Below are 27910 nucleotides of genomic sequence, written 5' to 3'. Positions count from 1 at the left end.
GTGCGTGGTGGATACATCCGAGGGACCAAGGTGACGGGGAGAGATATCCCACAACAGCCCGGAGGAGGAAAGGCAAAAAGATGGCGACCGCATAGAACTTCTCAGTAACAAAGGGGGCGGGGTCTACCGCAGAGGATGGGTTTTCAAACTAACTCCTGATTCGTTAAGGAAAGAAACTCCTCAATAAAAGGCGACAGCCCTGATACATTGTGTCTGTTGTATCCCACTTTCTGTAGGAACACACGCTGCACTACCGCTGGGCATACTGAGGAACTGAGTGCTCGGAGACGGCAACGAAGACTACTGCCTTATCAACCAAATCCCGCTGGCTGACCCAGACCCCGACAGACTTATACCATTTTGTTGTTCAAACTTTTATTTGTGAACTATGATTATAACCCAATCCTTACCTGAATTAAAGGATTTAACTTTACTGCAAACCGACTCACATTCCCATTTGTCACAAGTGGTGGCGGCGGTGGGATTCTGAAATGCGCTATGGATGCTTTAATAAAGACTTTGGCCTAAGGACAGCAACAGCTCCAGGTGCAGGGATCAAGTCCTGTCAGACAGTCAGGCCTTTCAACAAACCATCCAGGTCAACAGTGTGGCTCAGGAGAAAAATCAGAATACCATAAAACAATTAACTGAAGCCATGACCATTTCTCGAGGCCTGCCTGTGGTACCCACTTCCATCCTGCAAAAATATCAACCGAGGATGACCCAAGATTTAATTTCGGGAGAGTGGCCCGAAATGCCCAGTGGCTGCCTGAACATTGGGGGCATTACATCGCCCCTCTCCTCAAAGGAACGATGTAAGGGGCATACCAGGCGGCCAACCCCTCGTGAGACACCGCATACGGGGAGATCAAGAGGGCAATTCCTGGAAAGACTAGGATTTGATAAGATATTGAATCCACCTACGAGAGGTCAAGCGAAGAGCCAGTGAAACACCTAGGCAGCTGTACTATCGGGTACAGGACCTCACGGAGAAGTGGCTGAAACCTAACACAGGAACTGTTGTAGAGATTGTTGAGAAAATACAACTAGAACAATTTGTGGAGGCCCTTCTGGGTTCGATCCAGCCGTGGGTGAGACAACACCACTGGCCGTCACTGGAAGAAGCCATTAACATTGCTACAGCCTACCAAAAAGCCGGACCAGCTAGACCCATGGGAGGCGGAGGACTCCTAGAATGGCAAAAAGCCCTGTCTGAACGATGGGCTCCTGGTGAATCCAAAACCTGGAGATGGACAACCCCAGTGTTGAGTGTGCAGAGTAGGGTCATATTGCCCGATTTTGTCCCCAACGACCCAAACCAGTACCTATGGAAGTGGGAGTCCTCCAACCACAGGAGTACTGAAGAAGAATCCCCCTATACCACCGCAGTCACCGTAGATGGGAAGCCCACCCAGGCCTTAATGGATAGTGGAAGCCAACAGTCTGCCATAATGCCTAACGTAAGTGGGGATAAGGGAAACTATGAACACCCCATTGCTATTAGATGTGTGCACAGGGACACCAACACCTACCCCTCTCGGGTCATAGATTTGGGGACTGATGATCGACATGTGAACCTCCCAGCTGCCATCATGCCTTTCCTACCCTTCCTGGTGTTGTTGGGAACAGATTTGCTCATGTTTTAGGAATATGTTACTCTGGGCAATTGGCTACAGACCGCCCCCTTTTCTCAAATAAACCTACCTGAAGACCCTGCCTGGGTTCAACAATGGAAAAAACAGGCCAAAATCCGTAAAGAGAAGAAACTCTGGAACGAGATTCCAGCACGCAATTGTGTGATCGATTGGCTACCCAAAGGGAGAGAAGACTCCTTTAGAGCAGCAGAACAGAGCAGCCCTACCATTAAAAGAGCCAGACAACAGGCGTTAAACCCCGAAAATCACCAGAACCCAAACCGGCCCAAAGTTTGAGGAAAGGGCTATATTATCTAATCACTCAGGGAGAGCGGTCCCAGTCGAAAAAGCGGTTGTTAGACCGCTAGGTTTTCAGAGAAAGGGTGATACAACTTGCCTATGACAACCCCATGGGTGGCCACTTGGCCACTGAAAAAACGTAACAAAAGGTGCTGAAACGATTCTATTGGCCCGGAATCTATCAAGACATTTCTAAGTATTGTCAGGAATGTCCTGTGTGCCAAAAGACCAACCCTTATGTTCCTCCCAAGGTACCTCTACAGCGTATTGCCTTAATCAAGGAACCATTCCAACGAGTGGGGGTGGACATTGTGGGACCCCCTCGATCCTACCAGCAGGGGATATCAGTACCTATTGGTGGTGGTTGATTATGCCACTTGATACCCAGAGGTGTTTCCCCTTAGAGGCACCTCAGCTACTCAAGTTTGTGATGTACTTATTCTTCTTCGCCAGAACAGGAATACCCCAAGAGATCGTCTCGGATCAAGGACTTAACCATGTGTAACATCATGAAAAGGATCAGTCAGCAATTGAACATCAAGCCACTTTGAACCTCTATATAACACCCTCAAACTGATTGACCCATTGAAAGATACAACAAAACGCTGAAACAGATGATCAAGTTACCACCCCAACGGGAAAAGTTGGGATAGGGCCCTACCAAACATATTGATGTTCTAAGGGATACCCCTCAATACCCCACAGCTCCTCCCCGTTCAAGCTTCTGTTCGGTGACTGACATCGAACCCTCCTATACATAATCCGAGAAGACTGGAAGAACAAGGGGAAGAATCCCTGTCCCATTACGTTGCCAAACTCTGGTCCAATCTGACTTCGCTGAGGTAACTAGCCAGCTCCAATCTGGGCCATACACAACAGAAAAATTAAGCCTATGACAAGAGACACAGCCGGATGAGATCCTTCCAAGTAGATGATCAGGTATTGGACCTGTTGCCCACATAACAAAATGCTAGCCCAGCGGAGAGGACCATAACCCATCAAAACCATTTTAGGAGATGTGAACTATCTGGTACACTAGCCTGACCGCCGTGATAAAGACAAAAACTACAATGTGAACTTGTTGAAGAAGTGAGCAGAACCCGAAAAACAAGTGTCTAGTTTGCTCAGATGAAGATCCAGAACCGTTTCCATGGAACGAGGTCTGCGGTCTGGACAAAGGACAGTGGGGACAAAAATGAGAATGTGGGTGCACTCCTATTGTCAAAAAACAAATTTCAGTAGAGAAATTCAATGTGGTTAATTACAATTTTTAAGGTACAGAACCACTTCTATACATTAAGACAAGAAAATGAGGATCCAGATTGGAACCCTCCCGTCCCCTGCACACTGTAGTATCCAGTCATAAGATGGTTAAGGATTCAGTTCAAACTATTAATTTAACAGCTGTTATACATATCAGCTATACATCACAACTTTTTTTATGGAGTTAAAAAACAAAAAGATGTTTAATCAACATGTAGTGTCTTTCAGGTGGAATTACAGAACTCCAATGTATATGACTGACGTGTTTCGAGATTGCATTCTCTTCTTCTTGAGCCTAATTGTGGACAGACAATATATAGAGAAATACCATAAGTATGCTACTGAACATTGGTATACACCTTACATCTATGAAGTCACAAATTGATTACATATTCCATCAAATTGGTATTCACCATGTTAGCATAAGTATCTGGTCTACGGAGTGGATCTAACCCTCATGGCACCTGGTTAACGAATATCTAGTGTCAATACCCGGCTCACAAAAAATTAGACTCAACAATCTATTCAGAGACTATAATCATCCCCTATGTAGTTTCTCTTCCCATGTCATTATTCTCATGTGGGCCAGTGGATCATTACAACTAACCTTAAACCGAATATTAGTGGAGGAGCCCCCCTCTTATGTCACACATGAATCACATGTACCTTTCTTATGTCCTGCAGTACCTCTACTACAAAAGATGATTATTGGACCCAGAGGATATGAGTGGCCGTGAAGCCAGTGAACCTTAAGAGAAATGAAGGAGAAAACAGACTATGATGTACTGCTCTAGTCCATGTGGATGAACTACATTTCTAGTGTATACAACTCGATATGGATCAAGTACTAAAATGTGGACAACTACTCACAGCTTCAAATGGTGCTGTTGATAGAGTATACGTGTCAAAAAGGTGCCTTTTCAGCTAACCATCGCAGCATCTTCAAACATATGATCATCAAATGTCGGCGCATAAAGTGCTGTATTATGCAGGTGACAGTCGGAGGTCACTTCAAAGTAACCAAAATATATAGATATAAGATGAGTAGCAGAGAAAGCTTGTAAGTAAAGATATGTCGGATAATCACCACATATCGAATGCACTCACCGGTGGTGAGCGTCTACTGGTTCCGGATATCACCATCTTTAAAAAATTTGGCGTTCAAAAAGTGCTCTGAGATATGCGGGCAAGCGCGTGTTCAGGCTGTAAAAAAATGTTCATACCAATATTTGTCAAATATACGCGAGTTCATCTATCGTTACCAAAGTACACGCTCAGTTCAATGAAACATACCTGAGCTCCTGCGGATCGCTGAAACCCCTTCAGCGTGCTCCGATGCGGACACTGGTTGCCACAGTGATGGCTTCACAAACTAAGGAACAGGCGCGCGCCCCCTCGCAATGTGAATTCAACGAGTTTTGGAAATCAGTCATGGATGACGGACTAATGCTCAATTGAGTTACTCGACATCCATCTTGGAGTGGATTTAATAATATGTAGAGTGACTGTGTGAAGTGTGCGTTACTCTGTAGATTTAATATATGGACTCAAAAGTGTCCTCCACAAATATAGTTTGGCTAATAATGTGTTGGTAACAACTTGGGCGACTAAACCAGTGTATAATTAAGAGTTAGTAGATCCACAACCATACAAATCAGGACTATTCACATAGGAAACTAGCAAACTTGTTACATTCTTACCAAGGACAATTGTGTAACTAATTCCGAGAGGCAGCCACTGATAAGTATATAAACAATTGACTGAGCTTGTTAGAGAAATACTATTTTGTCCGGGATATCCTAACATTAGCTTTCATTATACCAGTCTGAATGCAAATCTGTATTAGCAAGAGATAGATCACTTAGAAAATATGTTCATCACACAACAGTATCCCTGTATCCAAAACGTTAAAAGAAATTGTCAAGGATTTTCTTACACATTTGTAGCTACTCACAATCTCACCATTGGGTATTATTCTATGATGTAGAACCACTCAGAGGCAAGTGTTCAATGGTGATGCCGTGCATAATGCATCTTTACTGTTAAGGACAGTGGAGAACAAGACTAACCCAACAGAGAAAGAACGATGTGGTCAAAGTCCTGAGATCGGTGGCTCACATTCTCCAACCTACCCGGTCGAACCACTCTCATGGAACACTCCATAGACAGTTCTAGGAAAAAGTGATACAGATGCGTCCCTACCGCAACCCAGAGGCCAAGAGGAAAGAAATTCAAGTAGAGATTGAGGACATGCTATGACTAGGCATTATCAAACTCATCTAGTCCTTGGTGTTCCCCAGTCATTCGAATACCAAAACCCGACGGGTCTACCCATTTTTGCATTGACTTCCGGCAGTTGAACGCCATATACACATACAAAGTTTACCAAATGCCACGCATTGATGAATTGTTAGAACGCTTGGGAATGGCGAGGTCCCTAAATACCATCGACCTGACAAAGGGATATAGGCAAATAACTCTTCGGACCCAAGACCGGGTCAAAACCGCCTTTTCCAGCACCCATAGTCTTTACCAGTTTACAGTGTCGCCCTTCGGACTCCATAGGGCATCGGCCACCTTCCAGTCACTGAAGGCTGAGTTGTTGGTACCCCACACCCAATATGCCTCAGTGTAGATAGATGACATTGTCTTCAGTGGTTTGTGGGACGAACACTTGGAACATCTACTCTGAGTACTTTCGATGTTGAAGGAGGCAGGTCTTCACATCAACCTGAAAAAAAGACCGTATTGGCCACCACCCAGAACAAATAACTGGGTTACTTTGTGGGTAGTGGAGAGATATGACCCCAGCTGGACAAAGTGGAGGTCATCCTTCCATTTCCCTTGCCTACTACAAAGAAGGGTATCCAGGGTTTCTTGGGGGTCGTTGGAAACTTTGTGTTTTTTTCTGGACCTTTCATCTGTGGACACCCCCCTTTCAGATGCCCTTCGTGCATCCCACAGGGGTGACTTGTACGTAAACTAGCGGGCAAAAGAGTCATTCAGGTGCCTTAAGAAAATTATCTCCTTGCTTCCAGTGTTGTGTTGCCTGAACTTTGCTGAACCTTTCTGTCTACAAACGGACGCCTCACGAATTGGGTTGGGGGCAGTGTTGTCCGAGGGCGACAAGGAGCACCTCTATCCTGTGCCTTTCATCAGCCGGAAAATTCTACCTCACGAACTACCATACTCCACGAAAAAGAGTGCCTCGTCATCAAATGGGCTGTGGAGTCCCGGAGGTACCATTTGTGGGGGCAGTTGTTGACTATCTTTACCGACCATGCCCCGTTAGAGTGGCTGGCAGTCCAGAAGGACTCTAATCATAGGGTCCTGAGATGGTTCCTGACCTTGGAACCATACTCGTTTTGGACTCTGCACCGTCCGGCTGCCTTCCAACTGGTAGTAGATTATCTGTCAAGATCAGTGGATCGGCCCAATCGGCTTGAACCTTTGATGGGTGTTTGTGACAGTTCAGATCATCACGTCAACGGTATCGGGAAGTAACCCTCCCTCGAGTCAGCAGAGATGGTTACAAAATACCCCCATGAGACCGTACTGCCACCTAGCATGCCTTAGTCTCCCTAACTCGGGTCTCCGGACTCATTTGACCCGGGGGTCAATAGGATTTGCCTCAGGAGTATGGGGAGGCCACAGGAGGAACGGACCTTACCTGGAAGGATGGTGCATCCTCCAGGACCGCCACGAAGCCTGGAGCACAGAGTTTGCAACCACGGAGGTCGGGTGGAGTCCCGACGGCACAGGAGATGGAGAGACGCACCCGGTGCGTCGCAGTGACTTCCGAGGGACCATGGTGACGGGGGCGAGATCCCACAACAGCCCGGAGGAGGAAAGGCAAAAAGATGGCGGCCGCATAGAACTGCTCAGTACCAAGGGGGCATGGCCTACCGCGGTAGACAGGGTTTCAAACTAACTCCTAATTGGTTAAGGGAAGGAACTCCTCATTAAAAGGCGATGGCGCTGATACATTGTGTCCGTTGTATCCCACTTGCTGTAGGAACACACGCAGGTCTACAGCCGAGCCTACTGAGGAACTGAGTGCTCGGAGACGGCATCAGAGACCACTGCCTTATCATCGAAGTCCCGCTGGCTGACCCAGACCCGACAGACTTATACCTTTTTGTTGTTCGAACTTTTTTTGTGAACTAGGATTATAACCCAATCTTTATCTGAATTAAAGGAGTTTACTGCAAACCGGCTCAAGTTCCCTTTTGTTACAATGTTATATTTTGTAAAAGGTTTCAGTTGCAAAGGAAAACACAAATAAAATTTTAAAAAATGTACTATTGTTTCATAAGTGGAGGGTCTGCAGAAGCCAAAGGCTCAACTCCGGGGGACAACCAGTGCAGCCCAGATGCCTGGCTAGCCCACAGGATGGTTTCGGGGAGACTTCCAAGTACTAAAAATGGCTGGATCTTAAAGCAGAGGTTGGGACTGGTTGTTGACACCAGTCCAAGGGTTAAGCACTGATCAAGGTCTTCAGGAAATCAGTAGAGTGTCAGGGCTTCACCAGGCAAGTGAATACAATGCTGCTGGCTAGCTTCCAAAAACAAGGTTCGTCTCTTCAGCGGGCTTCTATCCTTTGTGGGGGTCTTGGCTATAATGATCTGTTGAACAATTACAGGAGTCCCCCCTCCCACCCTTTTATCCAAAATTCTGGCTGGAGTTGACCCCAGGATCTGCACCATTCAAATTGGCTGGGGCTGTCAATTCTGGAGAGCCTCTGGCCACTAGATCTGTTCCAGAGTGTGGTTTTGGGCAGATGTGGACTGGGTCCAAGCAGGCACAGAGAGACAGACACACACACATTCCTTGCCCGGAAAAGCTAGAGTTTTCCACGTAGATGGCTTTTCATACATGGACCATCCAGCCCTGGCAAGACAGGGAGAAGTTCAAACTACAAAATGGCCAAACAGGCCAACATCTTGTGGCGCAGGTATTTGAGTGTACAATACTCAAAATGGTATTACGCAGTAAAGGACACAGGACTAGAAAAGAAAGCAGCAACAAGAGAAAGTATCCACTGCTACCAGGCCATCCTGTACACATCATGCAAGAAACCACACATTTGAAAATACAAAGTTAGAGACAAGAAGTGTCTCTATTGCACTTCACAGAAGGTGATGTGTGCAGGGGAGAATAGAGTTCTCCTGTACTGAGCCATAAGGACTGATTAGTGTCCCCAAAACAGATGAAGTCAGCAAGGTACGGGAAGCAAAAGGGCTTTACTTACCTGCAGAAGTCAGGAAAGCATCAACACAATAGCAATAAGTGTAGTGTCCCACTGAGAACTATGAAGGGAAAGCAGCAACAAGAAAAACCTTTCCCGACAGATATTTTCATAGTTTTTGTCCTCCCTCAAGTGGTGCTCCAACACAAATCCTTCCTTCCAAGACCAGCCCCCTCGGGAGGGTGCTTTGGAAGTATACAAGTTAGCGGCATGCTTTTGGAGAGCTTTTCCATTCATGTAGTAGCATGAACAGGTCCTCGCCCAGACAGTACAGACAAACCATATGGGGCAAGCAGCAGGAATTGGAGGGGAGCTAGGGGAGGATGGGACGGAATCGATGATGGGAGTCTCCCTCAAGGAGTCCCTAAAGGGCTTGGAGCCCACATTGGAATTTAGCGTGAGGCAGGTAGTAAGAGAAAATGCGAGTGGTTATCCTGCACAGCATAGTGAGTGCGCCAGGCACCAATGGATCCATATATGCAACCTCTGATGCAAGGTAGGGCGCTATGGGTATGTGCTGGAGTCGGGTAGAGCCGCATGGTGCCCGTCGGCTGAAAAAGAATCCGTAAACAGCTGGCACTATCTGAAGATGAGAAGGTTGTAGGATGAAGCAATCGATTATGAATAAATGTTTATAAATTAAACTGAGGATTCATGGCAGGAGATAAACCAATTCTGTTTCTGCTTGCAGCATTAACACCAACATCGCACAGAGACAGTCAAATCTAAAAATCTAGAAGCCATTTTTTTTAAAATGCATAGGACAGATGCGTATTTCTTTGCACTTTACATAGTAACTGAAAACATATGTGACAAAAATATTAAATCACAGGTAGCAGAAATGATAAATAGACAGAAAGCAGACAAGACATTCTTACATAGAAGGAAATGAGCATTAATGCAGTGTGGCATAACAATATGTCTGGTAAGTGGCGGACTGAAGAGAGTCAAAAGAGGTTTATTATGCACCTCACAAAACCAATAACAAGCAGCACTAATCTGCACGCAGAGCTACAAAACAAGGTCTGATTCATTGAGAAAAAAGGGACTTACTGCTTAGACTCCTCATCATCTTCATCTTCTAAATGTGCCACGTGTCCCCTAAGGAGATGAACAAGGTAGCCATGCTGAGTGGATACAACTGGACTGACTGTATTCATCACAAGAAAACAATCGCTGGCATGCAGTAGCCTAAGGCTTTTTTTTATAGAAGCTACAGAGAATCTGATGACTTCAGCTAACATTTTTATTCTCTGCACCGCAGCTGCAGTCCACTTAAATTAGACCTAACCAGTTTGACAAGCACCAGGGCAAATAGCTATCTTTACGTTGCTGTAAAGGTTTTACAATCTAGGCTAAACAGTAACTGGGTACATAGAAAAGTAGAAAAGGGACATAAAAATTACCGCTGGTGCAGTTCTTCTTCAACAGATTTCAGAAGGCTCCTTTAAAATTAAGTGGAAAGGAGTCAACATTCAGATAAAGTACAAAAAGACAGCAGAAATACTTCCGATAAAAAAAACGTTGTTCACATCTCATTCATATAAAAGGGGCATTCACACTCAGACAGTGCATCTTCATAGGTACAAATTGAAATGTTTTTATGAGTGCATTATATTAAAGAAGTTTTCAGGGCACACAAATGCTTAGGATTAACAATATGAATGAACACCATTGTGAGGGTGCTGAATTGCCTTGGGTTATATATTGCTCACATGCCCTTTAAATACCACAATATCTAGAGCAAATGGCCATATTTTCTACAATTTCTAAAATAATTCAAAAATATCTTATTTTCAGACTTGTAAACTCTTTAAAAAAAAAACAATTCATATTTTCGGGATTATGTCTATATGCATGTATATCAAATATGCTTACATTTATCTCTAATATATAAAAGAAAGTCCTTATTCAATTGTGTAACAGCTAGTACACTATGTGCAAATAAAAAGTTACATGTGAAGAGAATGGGAAAGAGCAGAACAATCATTACAAAGGAGCTCCTGAAATGCAAATCATGCAGGAGAGTCAAACGTTGTGTGGCAGAATAATAAAACACGTGACAAGAGATTTTAAATGCTTTCTGGTGAGGTCAGGCTGGGATAGCACCTAGGGATTTATCTACAAATAAAAATGGTTTTCCAATCTCGGAACAATGAGTAAAAAGTATCATGCTGGGTCAAACTACACAGTGTCAACGCTTTTATTCTACTACGGTATGGATCCCCCACTACATACAAACCCCCTAAGTTTCACAAGGAATAAAACCTAGTAGAGTTCTCAATACTTCAACTCTGGAAGAATGGGGAGAAACTCATATGGTCATATCTATAACAGAAAGGGAAGTCTTATCTCAGAACTAGCTAAGACAGGAGTCAGGAAGGATGAAATCATTAGGTGTTAGGGTGTTCCCCTGTAATCTATCCAATAAGGATACTGGCATCATCTGGATCATTACTACATGCACATTCACATGGGTATAGCGCCCAGTCACAGAGACACGGACAGGGATACAAATATAGCATCCAGCTCACCATTTGAAATCCACGTGGCATTGTATTGCCTGGTTCATATCTTTCTTCGAAGGATATTGTGCCCCTCTCAGTCTTCGGAAATATAGGGCTCCCATCACTCTTTGAAGACTCAAGGCCCCGGGACTCTCGAGAGTACAGAGATCAAATAACTTTTGCAGCACAAGCAAGGATAGAGTGCCCAGTCCACATTTGAGCAGCCTCAGATAACCTTAAGGAAGGTAAGGTTTTACAACCCTTCATGCTCCACAGTCCTTGGATATCATCTTGATTAGGTCTCCAAGCTTCTCTGTGTTTTTCTACTGTTGCAATGCACTCAGACCATTTAGCTCAGCCAACTCCCTCAGGTTTCCAACTTTCCTGAAGTCTGATGGTGTTCACCATCATGCATGTTTCATGTTCCCCATCTTTTAAACGATTTAGCTTTGTATTAGACTCATACTTCATCACCTAATCTACCATGGTACATGACTGGATGGGCTCCAGTTCCAAACCTATGAAGATTTCAATAGGCTATGGGCTTGCATTTGTCTCTGCAGCTGTTGAGGTTCAACTTTGTCCAGAGGCTTCAACAGCATCAGAATCTTTATTTGATTTTGTCACACCTTCCCTCTGAGGTTCCAGTCATTCACCAATGCTCTGGGGTTCAGCGACTCTGCTGTCTCCCATGCCCTGGATTCTCTGCTCCTATGAATGAGTGTTCACAGAGATTCCTCATGTGCACAGATTCCTGTGAAGAAGCTCAATTTCTTTTCCCACAAGGTTCCCTCAAGGAGCACTGGACCCCAAGTGTTCTGGCGGGCAACATTTGATCTCAATCTTTTTGTTGTTCCTTGGGGAAATTAAACATGCTGGCTGCCCACAATTACCACAGAACATGTGGGGGATGGCTTCCCATCTCCAGAAGTCTCTGCATCTTCTTGGAGGGCCATCTGCAATCGTCTCGTTGGCACTGGGACCATCAGTTACTGACTTCATTAAGGTAAGGCAAACATGCACCTCCCCAGTCTGATATTAGCTTGCAAGGACCACAGTGGATGCCAGGATTCAGCGTGGTATTGCTCACCTCCCACACTGTACCACCTCAAAGGAGCTAACGCATACACAGCAAGACCTAAGTAAGCGGGTATCCACGGCTGCAGACCATGCTTTCTTTTAGCCACTGAAAGCATACCAGTGTTTCTCCATACTTCTACTATCGAACCTTCGACGGCTAAACTGTTGAGGGCGAATGTACACCCTCAATTAACTTCCGACTCACTGATCAACAAAAAGCAAATCAATACATAGGCTGTGTCAAATACCATTACCAGTGCAAACTCTAGAAAAATTAAAAATTAAATGTGTCCAGTGGTAGAGGATTTTATGTAGCAACATAGAAAAAAAAAAAGATATTTCACTCAAAATGTAAATAAAACTATTACAACTAAGGATACTTATCTGAATAAAGGTTTGGTACCAGAGATACAAAAGGAATGAGAAATTACTTACCGTAATGATCTTTCTTTGGATTCTTCTCTTGCAGATTCCTCATCATGATTGATATCCTCATATCCAGCTCTGCGGCTCGGAAACATTTTTGACAGAGGGGTAATGGATCTCGACTATACCGTCTATCGTCAATCGATCTTGCTCGGTGCTCGATTGTCGTTTACGGACGTGATATCGTATGTATAGCACGTCATTACGCCCCATGCTTCATTTCCTCCCTTTTCCCCCCGTGCCTGAATGCTGCAGCGGAAAAACAACGGGAGTAAAGGCTAACCAGCCTTTCCAAACTTACAATAGGAAACATCCCAACGGGGGAGACCCACAATTAATTAGATATTGGAATAATATTTTTTTTGGTTGGAAAAACAAGCATCTACCCAATAGAAGAGGTCACCTAAGCGACATTACATTAGTCTTTCGCTTAGGCAGAAGCATTGAGCCATAAGAGCTTTGAGTGGGGATGGATGGGAGGGGCGATGAGGAATCTGCGGGAGAAGAATCCATAGAAAGATCATTACAGTAATTTCTCCTTCAATGGATTACTTTTCTCCCGCAGATTCCTCCTCTTGATAGACTCCCCAGGCTGTTAGGATAACAAAGGAGGGCAGAAAGAGCTAAACAAGCATTTGCATACCCACTCGACCAAACCGTGCCTCAACCCCACATAAAAAAAACATCCAGGGAATAATGCTTGGTACATGTGTGCAAGGACAACCATGTGGCTGCACGACATATGTCCCCAACAGGGAACCACCTCTGTAGGGCTGTAGAAGCCGAGACCCCTCTGGTTGAATGTGCCCTTATACCGGGAGGAAGCTCTGCCCTGGTAACATTCGGATATAGTCACTAAATAATCAAACGGGAAAGGGTTTGCTTGGTTATAGAGAGACACTTAAGGGATAATGAATGGGCCGCAAACAACTGATCAGTCTTCCAAAACTCAGATGTATGCGCAACTTAAAACTTAAGGCTCCTTTGGGGGTAAAGACGGTGGAACCCCTCTTCCCCTTTCGAGGGATGTGGAAGATGGTAAAAGACAGGCAAATCAATAAATTGAGAGAGATGAAACTTCAAAACTACTTTAGGAAGGAAGCCAAGCCTGACACACTCGCTCTCAAAAAGAAATGTAGAAACTGAAGTTTACAACACAATGCCTGCAACTCATTAACGCTCCTGGCTGACGTGATTGCAACTAAGAAGGCTCTTTGAAGAGACAACAGTTTTAAGGAAGAGGAGTGCATGGGTTTGAACGGAGCAGCCATCAAATAGGTCAAAACCAGATTAAGATCCCAATCTGAGACACCAAAGGAATTGCCGGAAACTTATTGAGAAGGGCCTTCAGGAATTGAGCCAAAACCGGAATAGTGAAGAAAGAATCTTGATCCGGGGACCTTTTGAACACAGACAAGGCCGCCAAATATCATTTATCTCCCTCTATTGCATGTCCAGATGGGGTCAATCTCGCATTCCCTGCACCACACCTCAAATCTTCGCCACCTGCATGCATGCAGAGATCTTGTAGAAGGTCTGTTTGCAGCCAGCAACACCTCAAGTACCTCCTTAGAGAAGTCCCTGTCATCATACTCATTCTTTCAAGAGCCACGCATGTAGGTTGAGGAAATCCGGGGTTGGGTGGAGCACTTGACCTTCCGACTGGGTCAGGAGATCCGGAAACTGAGGCAACCTGTCAGGGAGACAGATGGTCAGATACAAGAGATCAGAGTACCACGTTCTCCTCGCCCAGACCGAGGCAATCAAGATCGTGGTTGCTCAAAATCTCTTTAACCTCCTGAGAATCCAAGGAATGACAGGAATAGGGGGGGAGGCATAGTGGAGGGGGAAAGTCCAGTCCACCAGAAACACATCCCCTAGTGCCCCGTTTGCTGGGAATTCCCTCGAGCAAAACTATTTACACTTCCTGTTGGACACTGATGAACATATCAACTGATGGTGTACCCCAGAGAGAAGACAAACTCCTCTAGGACTTCCTGGCACACCTCCCACTCATCTGGGACCATGCTCTGCCTGGTCAGAGCATACAACAAAGTGTTCTCCGTCCCCGCTAGATGAGTTGCTGAGCTACCGAGACTTGGTTCTCCAGTAACCAGAACCACACCTGTATCGCCTCTGTGCGGAGGGGGCAGGAGTGAACACCACCCTGCTTGTTGAGGTAGTGCATGGCCACTGTGTTGTCCATTAGAATGAGGGCATTCTTCCGTCTGAGAAACAGCGCAAAGGCCCTCAGGACTAACCTGATGGTCTGCAACTCCAGCATGTTGTGCCACCTGGCTTCTATTGGTGACCAGAGGCCGCTCACCTACAAATTGTCGCAGTGAGCACCTCAACCCTTCAGAGACGCATGCGTGACCACTCGGGCCTGAGGCCAGAAGGGTTCCCCCGCCATAAGATTGTTGTGCATGTCCCACCGGTCGAGGTTGCAGACAACCTGGCTGGACACAGAGGATCCGTGAGTGCTCCCAGATACTGAGACCACTGGTCGCTCAGGAGCCACTGAAGGGATCTCATGCGCAGTCTGGCCCATGGCACTAGAAAATACAGGAGGCCATGGGGCGAAGGAAGGAAGCCGCTGGTAAGGTGGCGTTGTTCTGAAATAAATGCACCATCTGTGCTATGTTGCCGACTCTCTCCTACCCGAGTGTCTAGGACGGCTCATGAAATGGAGCCTTTGAACTGGGCATCAAATGGGACTTCAAGCTCAGGGGGAAGCCCAGCCTTTGTAGTAGTAGGCAGGTGTCCTCCAGATGAGACAACACTTGCCCTGCTGACTTTCCCCGGATCAGCCAGTCGTCCAGGTACAGAAATACATGGACCCTGGATCTCCTGAGGTGAGCCGCAAAAACTGCCATGAGCTTTGTAAAGACCTTTGGAGCGGAGGTCAACCCAAAGGGAACTACCTTGGACTGAAAGTGCTTGTCCCCTATGAGAAACCTTAGAAACTTCCTGTGCTTGAGATGTATTGGCACATGGAAATAGGTGTCCTGCAGATCTATTGACAACACCCAGTCCTGAAGTTCGAGAGCGTTGAGAATTTCTTTCAATGTCATCATCCTGAATTTGTCTTTCCTCTGGAACTTGTTTAGAGCCCTGAGGTCCAGAATGGGACGGAGACCTCCTCCCTTTTTGGGCACTAGGAAATACTGGGAATACAAGCCCGATCCTCTCTGTTCAGGAGGCACCTCTTCCACGGCACCCTTTCATAACAAGGCTCTCAGTTCTTCCTGGAGCTCCTGTCCCGGTTGGATTGGGGGTAGTGATGATCTGTCCGGTGGTCTTCTCATAAAGGGCAGACAATAACCCCACTGAATCAACTGCAGGCCCAGGCATCGTAGGTCATCTCCTGCCACTGGGGCCAAAGCCCTGCCAACCATCCACCAGCCGGTGCATCGCAGTCAGGGGAAATTAAAGCAGCTTAGAGGGTGCGGGCGGCCCGCCACGGCTTGTTGGTCTCTGAAAGCCCCTCTGCCCCTTCCGAGGTGCAAGAAATGCCTCTGTCCCTGCCTGGCTTGCAGGAGCTGCTCCTTTTTGCCATAGGGTCCATAACGCCTATAGCCTCTGCCTATTGAGGGAAAGCTGAAAGAAGGCTTGGCCGGCTGTGCAGCTAGGCCCAATGATTTATCATCAATCTTAGACTCTTTAAGTAGTCTGCTTTTTGACTGAAAAAGCATGTCTCCCTAAAAAGGGCATGTCCAGTAGCCTGTTCTGAACATTTGGGGAGAAACCTGTGGTTTTTACGTAGGCCCGTCTTCTCATCACTACTACCGACCCATAGAGCGGACAACGCAGTCCACTACGTCCAGGCCCGTTTGCAATGACTGCTTGGCTACCTCCTTCCCATCCTCCACCAGCTGTAAAAATCCTCACACATTGCACCCTCAGGGAAGTATTCAGCAGCATGCTCTACAGCTTTCCACAAGCAAAAGAAATACTTTGCCAATCGGCAGGCTATGTTGATGGCCTTGAGGGCCATGCTGCCATAAGTGAACACTTTTTTGGTCAATCCGTCCGACTTCTGTCCCTCCCTATCCGGAGGCCAATTGGAAGTGGATGATGCAGATCTGGTGAATTGTGGCAACTTGGTCCTTCTGGGGAAGAGTGTGTAGCGAGGAAAGAAGGATCTCCTCTTGCCGGCCGATAATTCCCTGTAAAATTGGTGTTTACGGGGGGGAATAGTGCAAGGGTGTTGCCATGAGGAGGCTAAGGGGTCTGCAATAGCTGGGTTAAAAGGCATATTGTGCTCAACTGTGGACTCTTGTTCAGGATGTCCCAGCGCTCGTATCCCTGAAGGTGTGTGGCAGATGACTAACCCAAGGGTGTCTACAACTCTCTCAACCCAAAGCCCTGAATTTCACATTAGCATGCATGTAGGACTGGCATTGCAGTAATTCAAGGTCTGGGGATGTATCTAGAACACTAGCGTCTTGCGAACCATGAGCTAGTGCTAACAAATTGGCTTGATCGTCGAAATAATCGACACCGACGGCTCCCGTATAAACGGGGTCGACATCTCCTTGGTAATCGGCGCCAAGATTGATTGCATGGAGTCGAAGAGCCCCGACCTTGAGCGGTATGAACTAACCATTGCCAACAGTCAGCACTGAGGGTTTAACTGCTGATGGAAAGACTTTTGAAGTGAATGGGCAGCTCGGACGACCAATGGACGCCATGGGCATTGGCCTTTCGGCCTTCTGGCGATTGTTGCGCCTTTGTCAGCGTGAGGCCCGAAGGAGTTGGACGTAGATGGAGCTAGCTGGGGGTCGGAAGCACTGAGCACCGCTTTTGCTGCCAAAGCTTGCTGGTTTGGGGTGGGATCCGCACCTACAGCAGCTTGTTCCTTGAACATTTCCAATGAATGTTTTAAAATGTTCCCACTCCCAAGTGATTGCCCCCGCTGGGGGCTTACCTCTTTCCAACGAAGAGCTGAACTTGTGTCGATGATGGTGGCACTGCTTCTTTCACGGGAGAGACGAGGAATGGCTCGTGGAAGGGGACAGTTATGGTCTTTTTCCAATTTCTTTCCTTCCCCTTGTCGGGGGGAGGGGGGGGCCTCATTCTCTGCCTCCGAAGACTGGACAAGAGACCGCACCAGAGATTTTGTGGGCAGTTGGCCCAAAGCCAGATTACCAGCTATCTCAAGTCGGGATTTTGGCAGCATTTTCAAGCACACTTAAGCACCACAAACAAACGTTGTTGGGGTCGGGTACGGACAATTTGGCCTTGCAGTTGCAGCATCGCTTGAAGACTGTAACCCGGTAAGATGACATCGCGTCAAGGTTTTCGGGGGAAAACTGACACATTTAGTACAAAAACCATTGAGAAAACTCAAAGTCGTGTTCCTGAGGCAGCGTGCAAGCACACAGAAAAAAGGAACTGAAGCATAAGTCATAGTGACATATAATATATATACGACTCCTGACGGATCGACGGCAGAGTCAAGGTCCACTACGCCCCCGTCTAGATGTTTCCAAGCAGCAGAGCTGGATGATGGATATCCATCAAGATGAGGACTCTGTGGGAGAAATACAATCCATTGCAAGGGAAATACATGGATGCCTTCAATTCGGAGGCAAGCCTCAACTGCTTCCAGCAGCTTGGTGAAAACCCTCAGTGCCAAAGTGCCCGACTGTGAATTTCAGGTACTTACTGGTGTTCTTGTGGATAGGCACACATAAGTTTCATAAACTGCCCTAGCACACATGCCTCTGCCACCATAGGAAGCGCACCACCACCAGCGACCCAAACTAACTCCTCCAAAAGGATCACCACAACCAAACAACAAACCATTGTCACAGGGACCACCAACACATGCCCTTCTCCTTTAGCCCAAACGCCACCTCTTCCTATGCACCTCAAAGCAGCCCTCATTAATGCACGCTCCATAGCTGCTCATGCCACAGAGATACAGGACTACATTACTGAGCAACAACTCAACCTACTTATAGTGACTGAAACCTGACTCCACCAAGCCTCCGGACCTTCACTTTCTATTGCCATTCCTCCGGATTACACCATCCTTAGGACGGACAGAATGAAGTCAGTAGGTGGGGAAGTAGCTATTATTGCTAAAACCCATCTCAAAATAAGAGCCTGCCCCATAGAGAACCCAGACGGGTACGAAGTCCTGCTAGCCGAACTAGCTACGAACCACAAGACTACTATAAACTTAATAACCAACTACAGAGCGCCTAATACTAAATCTCAGACAGAATTAGACATACCCTTACTACTAACGTCATTCATTAAACCTAACACGAAATGTATAGTCCTTGGGGTTTTGAACCTTGGATTTAATGATACCTAAAACCATAAAGCAGAAGCACTACACCGTACTCTCAAAGACATGGCATTCACACAACTCGTGAACGCCCATACCCATACAAAAGGGAGAATACTAGATTGGATACTACCGCTCAATACCACAGTATCCATAGATTCCATTAACATAGTACCCTGGTCAGACCATCACAGTATAAAGTTCTCTATTCTGTTCAATGAACCAGACCTACCTAAAACTATCATAGCAGAATCTTGCGCAACTAGAAATATCTGTAAACTCTCAGCAGAAAGCCTCAACCCATTGTTAGCTAGCACCCTCAATGACAAAAGGATCAATAATGAGAACCTCTGTGCCCTGGCCAACACTTCCCATAAATGCCTCACCAACACAATAGATCCCTAGCACCTTGTGTCAACAAAACCAAACGTAAGGACAAAAAATCCTCCTTCTGGTTTGACGAGGAATTAGTTTCTCTTCTCTTAGACGGATTAAACCATCGCTCGAACACCGGCTAAATAAAACCCACACCCTAGAAGCCATGAAAGCATTCAACACCCCAAATAAAACTTATAAAGCCGCCATCATTGCTCATAAAGCAGGTGCCCTTAATACCAGAATCAGAAATGCCTCCTCTGACACAAAAGTTATTCAGCATACTCAAGGAGTTGGAGAATCCTATCCCTATCATTAACCAGTCCAACCAAGTAAAGAATGGTGTACCACCATTCAAAATGCTCTTGCCACCAAAATCAAACTATTACAAAATAAAATGATCTCCAAAAGAAATCTATCAGATAAACACCCCACGTCTAACAAAATCACCAAGCACATAGGAGACACAACTCCTTCCTTCAATTTCAGTCTCCCAAGATGTAGTACATAGTACTATAACTAAACTCAAAGCATCAAACTGCAAAGGCAACAACTTCCCAGCACACCTAGTTAAACTATGCGCCCCTACCCTGACACCCATAATTACTAATTTTGTGAATGCCTCTTTCAATTCCAATCTGGTCCCAGTCAGCATTAACGCAGCATGGGTCACCCCACTACTAAAAAAGCCCACATTTGATCCACTAGCCCCCACTAATTACCGGCCCATAACAACTGTCCCCTTCCTACTTAAAATCATTGACAAAATAGCTTACAATCAAATACAAACTCACCTTGAACAAAATAACCTACTAGGAGCTAGACAATCTGGCTTCAGGCCCAACCACAGTGCTGAGACGGCCCTCTTGGACATGAAAATCCAAATAGACACTATCAGAGACACAGTCAAACTAGCTACCCTACTGTTGTTGGACCTAGCAGCAGCATTCGACCTGATAGACCATGACAAACTATGCAAAACCCTAAAGAAAGACTAACTTTTCAAATAACGCCACACTCTGGATTAAATCCTTTTTAATGGACATAAATTCCAGAGTTGCCATCGGAAATTAAACAGCTGACCCTATAGCAGTTCCCATAGTAGTTCCCCAGGGATCCTGTCTCTCCCCTACCCTCTACAATGCATATACTAAACTCCTATTCTCAGCCCTTGACGACATGGGTGTCATCTACACAAACTTTGCAGATGACACCCAGATCCTCATCCCCATTACAGGTGACTACACCCAAGACACCTATAGCATCAATAAAGTATACGCCATAATTCAAAATTGGATGGCCCTAAACAGCCTTTGCCTTAACGACGAGAAAACGAAGGTTCTCATCGTGGGCTCACAAAAAAGAATAAGCACCCTCCATCCCGACTATTCACATATGAACATTGACGGCACACAGATCCCTGTACTCAAACAAGTCAAAACGTTGAGGTATATATAGATGCCAACCTCACTATGCACAAACAAATATCAGCCCTCTCCTCCTCTACAACATATACAGCTAAACTTATTGCACTCAGCCGCCAATTTCTTACTCCCACAAACTGTATTACTTTGGCTAGAGCGCTGATTTTAACGAAGCTGGACTATTGCAACATTCTTTTTTTAGGAACATCCAAAACTAACATTAATAAGATACAATTACTATAGAACAAAGCCCTTAGAGCAGCTCTAGGTATAAAGAAATCCGAACATATATCTAACATCAGTAGAGAAAATCACTGGCTACCAATTGAAGCCAGAATCATTTTCAAAACACTTAGTGTCATTCATAAATGCATCACAAACAAAGCTCCTAGCTACCTCAACAATATCATCAAGAAAAAAATCTCCTGTCCGACACTTAGCTCCAATAAACTGTCTCTCTTGGAAGTACCACAATACAAATACAGTAGAGCAGGAGGACGTATTTTCAAAGTCCTAGCCCCGACTCATTGGAATGCATTACCATTCAGCATCAAAAATGAGGATACCTTACTAGGATTAAAAAAAAACTTGGCTATTCAACAAATATTAACCTCAGCTATCCCCATTCCACCCTAGCACCAGAACGTCCTGGCCTACCTCGTTTTACAGAACTGAAATAGCAAATGCTGATCCCATGGCCCAAATGCATGTCCAGTGGTCACCTTAGACCTGTAACTAGTGTTTTAAAGAACTTCGATTTCACTGCTTGACGGATTGTAACACTGTATAAGAAATGTGATAATATGACTAATTGTAACACTGTATAAAAAATTGTGATAATATGCCTACAATTTTGCCGTGATACCTTCGGGTCTCGGCGAGCAATAAATGTAATAAATAAATAAAAATAAATAAGTAGGCTACTTGGAGATCTAGGGAGACAACAAACGGCAGGCTTGAAGGATTTAGGCTAGAGTGGCCATCTTGAAATTGTCTTTGCGCAAGTACAGGTTCAAGAGCCGGAGATCCAAGGTCTGGAGTAAGCCTCCGTCGTCCTTCAGCAACAGAAAATAAGTCGAGTACCAGCCCTTGCCTTGTACTGAGCAAGGTACCAAATTTATTCCTGAAGCAGGAGGGGTCCGGAGGCAAGCACTGGTTGTCCGATGGATGGTACGGATGGTTTTCAGCAAAATAGACATTGTATCCCTGGTGGACGACCTGCAAGGCCAAGGTATCAGAAGTGGTAGATATGCATTCCTTGCCGAACTGGGAAATCCTACCTTCCACAAGGAAAAGGTGGTAGGAGTCCAGTTCACAGGGGATTTGCACCAGTAGCTGCTGAGGGTATGGCACAGGCTGATTGGCTCCTCTGTTGGGGTCCCCTTGCTTCACCCCCTGTTGGGACGGTGCTTGACCTCTATCCCTTTGAGCATAAGAAGTGAATGGACGAGAATCCCTGCATCTGCTCATGGGGGTTGAAAGCTGTTATTGCTGGACTGCTTGGCCCACGACTTGGCAATCGCCTTAGAAGCTTCGAAATTCTGGGGGGACGCAGCTGCCTTTACCCCCAACAGGTTGATGCCATCAATATAAAAGTTACTCACTGTAGAGACTACAGTACTCTTAGTCCCCTTTGGTCCATCCTTATAGGCATCCCCCACCGTGGGGACGGAACCGGGACCTTTTGGCAGTGAAAAATATGAGCTTCCTCTTTAAATTTAGAATAGCGTGTTGGAGCATGGCCCCAGACATAGGCTTGCCCACTAGGCCTCGCCCTCCATCGCCTCAGCTCAGTCTGCTTTTGACATATCTGATGCTTGTTAACCTAGCTGTACTTTTCACTTTTAGCCCCTAGGCTTCTAGTGGGGGGATGGTGGGTGGGAAGTTTGGAGGCAAGGGAACTAAGGACTAGGAGTACTGCAGCCACTACGGTGAGCAACTTATTACTCAAAGCCCCGTCCCCTTTCCTCCATCCTTATGGGCGATTCCACCAAAACATACAAAACTGGGTAGAGGCAAGAAATGTCATGAGCACTGTCTGCCCAGACTCAGTATCCTTCCTGCAACTGATGCCCAAAGAGTAATGCCTGCAGAAAGCCAAGGAATAAGCCCAAGTAGCCACCTTGCTAATGGTCTCCCAGGAAGTGTGCCTTTGCAATGAAACTGCTGTGGCCTTGGCCCACACGGCATGTGCATGGATACCCAAGGCACCTTTTTACCCATGGGCGAGTAGGCCTCAGAAATGGCCAGAACTGTCCAGTGGGCAATAGACACCTTCGAGGATCGATTACCAGGGCTCAGGTCCCCAAGCTTGGCAGAGCCTCAGGCTTCCGTAGCTGCTTTGTCTGCGAGAGATGGAATTTTAGCCCCCTCCGCAAGTACAGGGAATGCGTACACCGTTGCGCATCCGACTGAGGAGTGGGAAAGAAGACCGGTAGGCAGATCTCACGATTCAGTTGGAAGGGAGAGACCACTTTCAGCAAGAACTTTGGATGGGTGCAAAGGACCACCTTATCCTGGTGAAAGACTGTAAACGGCTTGCACACCAATAGAGCCTGCAGCTCGCTAATCCTCAGCGCAGAAGTGAGCACAACCAGCAGAGCAGTCTTCACTGTTACCGACTTGAGATCCACAGATGCCAATAGCTCAAATGGTTTGCGCGGAAGCACAGAAAGCACCACATTCAAATCCCAAATAGGACGCAGTCTATGAACCGGTGGAAAGACTTGTGACAAACCTTTGAGGTGAGCCTTGACCACCGCGTTCGGCGCTGAAAAGACGCCATCATCCAAATTCTTGTAGGCCCCAATCACTGTAAAGTAGGTGCGGCATGTGTCAACCTGAACCCTGGAACGGGCCAAGTGGGCCTAGAAGGCGAGAACATCGTCCACTGAGCAAAGGTGAGGGTCTACCCCATGCTCCTGTGCTCATTGACAGGACCGTGACCACTTGTTTTTATACTGTACATGGATAGAGAGCTTTCTGACCTGCTGAATTATGCTCCAGTTGTCTTCTTATGAGTGAGCTGGTGCGAGCAATTGCTGATCAGGAACCAAGCTTCTAGGGCCAAACTGGCTGGGTGTTATACATCACCCCTCAGCTGTGTAAGGAAGCTCCCATTGCAGATCGGCAACGGGATTGGCCCCTGCATACTGAGATGAACAAAGAACGAAAACCGGGGTCTTGACGGCCAATGAGGGGCAATGAGAAGCTTGTAACCCACATCCATCCTGAAGTTGTGGGGAAGCCTCTGGATTAAGGGAGGAGGGGGAAAGGCATAGCCGTTGAGGTTGTCCCGGGGGACCTTGAACGTGTCCCCCAGGAACCCCCAGCCCTGTCCTGCCGATGATGCAAAACAGCGCACACTTGTGGTTGTCCTGCAATGTAAAGAGGTCGACACGCGGCGTGCCCCACTGGAGAAAGAGAGGATTCTTGATGGTGCTGTCCAGTTCCTATTCGTACGTTTTGGAACCCATCCGGGTCAACCGGTCTGCTCCTGCATTGCTTTGCCTCAGAAGATTAACTGCTCTGATCCAGATGCCCTGAGACAAAGCCCATTTCCCAGATCGAGATCGCCTCCATGCAGAGAGACCTTGACCTGGTTGCCCCGCTTGTTCAGATAGAACATTGTTGTCAAGTTGTTGGTCCAGACAAGCATCGATCTGCCAACTTTCAGGGGAAGAAAAGCCCCGAGAGACAAGCCCACTGCTTTGAGCTCCAGCAGATTGGTGTGCGAGTTGGCCACCTCCTTGGACCACGAGCCATGAATGGCGCTATGCTGCTAACGTCACCCCCCAAGACCTGAAGGGACGAGTCCGTGGTCACTACCAGAGAAAAGGCTCCGCAGGAGCAAACTTAGCACCCCCTGCCACAATGATGTCAAGGAACCATCAGTGTAGGTTTGGGTGAAGAAAAGAAGGAATAAACACTCTGACTGAATAAGTTTCCTAGTCCCAAGAAACCGCAAAGTGCAGCTGGAGCCGCCTCATCTTGAGCATGGCCTGTGGAACCATAAGGACACATGAGGCCAGCAGACCCAGCAGGTGTTAAACCACCACGCTGACGTCAAAGACTTGCGAAGGTGAACCGTCTTGCTGATTGACTCCAGCCGCTCGGGAGTAGGGAAACGCCTCTGAGCCACAATGTCCTACCGGACTCCCAAGAACTGTAGTGACCGAGAGGGGACTAGCTGGAAGCTCTTCTGGTAGTTCGAAAATCCTAGCACAAATGAAGGGACCCCTCCACGGAACTGGACCTCATCAACCAATTGTCCAGTTAAGGATACAGGTGATTGCCCTCCAGCATGAGGAGGCGTGCCTCTGCTGTCAAACTTGGTGAAGATGTAGGGGGCAGAATTGAGGGCAAATGGCAGCACCTTTGACTGAAAATGGTGCAACATGACAGTGACCCACAGAAAGCGGTCGAGAGATGGGGACGTGGAGATATGCATCTTTTAGGTCTAGGGAACGCATCCCTTCTCCTGTGCACAGTGACTCCCCAATCTGGGCGGGTGTTATCTTGAAGCATTCCTGGGGTAGGGACAGGTTGAGGAAAGAAAAGATCCAGGATTACCCTCAGGCCCGCCTTGTTTTTGGGTACAGAGAACATCATGGACTAGAAACGAGAGCCCATCTCATGTGGGTGAGAGGGCGCACTGGCTCCACCGCTTGCATGTCCAACAGATTCAGGATCTCCCTCAGTAAGACAGGGGAGCCTATCTGCAGCAGCGGCGAACAGGAAAGGGCGAGACTAAACCCCAAAGAAACAATAGAGGGGAGCCAAGGGTTTGAGAACGTGCGCTTTCAACGCCTCTATGTGCAGAGTCAGACAGCCCCCCAACAGGAGAGTCATGGTTTGCAACCATAACTTCAAGGTTTGATCCTGTCCGAGACACAGGCAGAGGAGGGGTAAAGAAAAAAAGCCCTAGTGGAGGACTGCTGCTTTAGTCTGCGTGTACTGGCCGACCTGTCGGGCTGCTGGGTTTTTCTCTCCTGGAAGCCCCAAAGCTCCCGAATGACTGAGGCTTATGGTCAGACCTGCCCTGGCTCTGGGGAAAGGATTTCTGCTCGGCCTTGGTCAAAACGGCCAAGGACTTGGCAGTTTGGGTCGAAGTCTTCTTCATCAGTTTATCATCTGCCGACAAGTGAAACAGATCAGAGCCCTCAAAGGGGAGGTCAAGGATCTGCTCCTGGACATCCACTGAAAACCTGGTGGCATTCATCCACGCAATCCTCGACATCTGCATCCCTACACACAAGTCCCTGCTGGCCGTGTCAATATGGGAGGCAGCAGACTCCATCAGGTCCTCCGCAACGATCCTGGCCTCCACGAGGCCAGACTTTAACACGCTTGTCGTTCTGGCAGAAAATCAGGGAGAAAATCACGCTTATCCCTCCACAGCTTCTGGTTAGTGGCCAACGGAAGCGCATCCACGTTTGCCTGTTGAAGGTGTAGCCCCCCATTAAGATAAACGTTGCCGGAAAAGGACTCTAGTAATTTATCCTCCTTGGAGAGGCAACTGGTCGCAGAAGACGAGGACCCAAAACGCTTAGAATATAAAGAGGCCGAGGCCATCGTCACCACCGACAAATGCGACAGGGGATGCGCATATAGCATCACCGGATCCTTTTCCATCAGGCAAAAATTAACATCAAGCCTCTTGTTTAGTTGCAAATTGCCACTCTGACTGTCCCAGACCTTCGAGGTGACTGAAAGGACATTGAAGAGGGATGCCATACCTGCTGGCTGACTTGAAATCCAAAAACGTGGTCAATACCCCCGGCTCCTGCTGAGTCTGATCCGGTTGATAAAGACGCAAATATTCTGCCAGCCATTGGAGCCTATGATGGAAAGCCTTAACCAAGGTGGAGGGTTTGGATTCATCAGTCGTTGTCCCCATCATCTTGGGCATGGGAGTGAACGTCATCCCGCTGATCTAGAGACTCCCGAGGACTCATGTCCTGGACGGGCAAAGCCAGTGGCAACTGAGCCCGAGAGAATGGCAGTATCATAAGTGGCAGTGGAGCCATGGGCGATGAAGGCATGGGAGCCTGTGGTGGCAGCAGAGGCAAAGTCGGTGGAACCAGGACCAGGACAGCCAGAGGCTGTGGTTAGAGCCCCTGTGGAGGAGCCCTGGGAGACAGCATCTGGAGCACCATGTCCCAGATACGGTCCTTAAGGTAGTCCGCAATCTGTTGAGACTTCATGAGCGTTTGGAAATGCTCTGAAAAGCGGTCCACACATGCTGCCCGGCCCTCAGAAGCTCTGGGTCCACATGGTTGATCCTGAATCTCCGGGGCACTCGACGGCCTGGAATGTTTAGCCCCCCTACTGGGGACATGTAGAGGGTAGCCCCACGCAGGAGTAGCAACCATGTTGCAGGTGAGGGGCTGATGCCACACTGAGCAGCCCAATCCAAAGAGGGAGACAATGGAACCCGGACCTGAACATCAGGACCCAGATCCAGCCTTGCTGATTCCGCTACGGTCTTAGAAGACAACCTGGGGGGCGCAGGCAGCTCTTGCTGGACACTGCGTGTGGTCCTGTCCTCCTGTTCAAAGTCCGGCCTGGAAGGTGGTTCCATGTGCCTTTTGAGGTCGCATGCAAGAATTTGAGGGATGCTTGGGGCCTTTAAACAAGATGTCCATTACCAAGTTTCGGGGACATCAGATTGGACTCCGTAAGGTGTGGTACCCTCAGTCAAGCGACTGGTAGTTCGCTCGCACTGACCCTCTACCTCGAAGATGATTCCTGTAGGCCATTTGCCCTAGGTGCAAGCTCTGGTAGTTGATGTGCCCGAATAAGACACCTCCACCCTCCATTTTGAGCTAGATCCCAAAATCCCTCAAATCCCAGTGCAGTATCAGAGCTAGGGAGCCCCTCGGAGGAAGACCCTGTAGGGCCGATGTGCCCCTCGGCACGTGTGCCAGTAGCATTTGTGGCCTCAAGATTACCTACGGTAGAAGAGCCCTAAGGGCCCTGCCCAGACAGCGACCCTGGGAAGGAATCACTGTGCTGGGGTGCTTTATTGACGAGGTGACTAACCTTGTCGTGCCGTGATGCTTTGGAAACAAAGTCCTTCAGATGTTCCGTCTGTGAAGAGTTGAAAATCTCCCATTATCGGGAAATATGGTTCTTGAGAGAATGCGGAGCAAGGGGACTGAGTTCTGCCAACACGTCCCAATGGTGTTGGGTCCGAGGCATTCCATAAGGATGGAGTAAAAGGGATGGACGTATGAGTATAATTACTTACCGGTAATGCTCTTTCTATGGATTCATCTCCCGCAGATTCCTCATCAGATATATATCCCTTCCAGTGTCAGCTGATTGGAAAACTTTGACAGAGGGTGAAG

General features: G+C 47.1%; 1 protein-coding gene across 4 annotated transcripts in view; it reads right to left on the bottom strand.

Moving 5' to 3' along the window:
- MAP4K3 (mitogen-activated protein kinase kinase kinase kinase 3) overlaps positions 1-27910 on the bottom strand; it is a 2398077-nt gene that overhangs the window by 1115638 nt on the left and 1254529 nt on the right. For 2 of the 4 annotated variants that reach the window (XM_069606874.1, XM_069606876.1), the window contains 2 exons: positions 9852-9890; positions 9499-9546 (listed from right to left, as the gene is read on the bottom strand). In XM_069606874.1, the coding sequence (XP_069462975.1) occupies positions 9499-9546; positions 9852-9890 (87 nt within the window). The remainder of the gene's footprint in view (positions 1-9498; positions 9547-9851; positions 9891-27910) is intronic. The other 2 variants (XM_069606875.1, XM_069606877.1) reach the window with 1 other exon arrangement.

Source organism: Ambystoma mexicanum, chromosome 4p (genome assembly GCF_040938575.1).
Source record: "Ambystoma mexicanum isolate Mex_15411 chromosome 4p, UKY_AmexF1_1, whole genome shotgun sequence".
NCBI lineage: Eukaryota > Metazoa > Chordata > Amphibia > Caudata > Ambystomatidae > Ambystoma > Ambystoma mexicanum.
The sequence above is the reverse complement of the archived record's forward strand: the minus strand, read 5'-3'. Positions and strand labels throughout refer to the sequence as shown.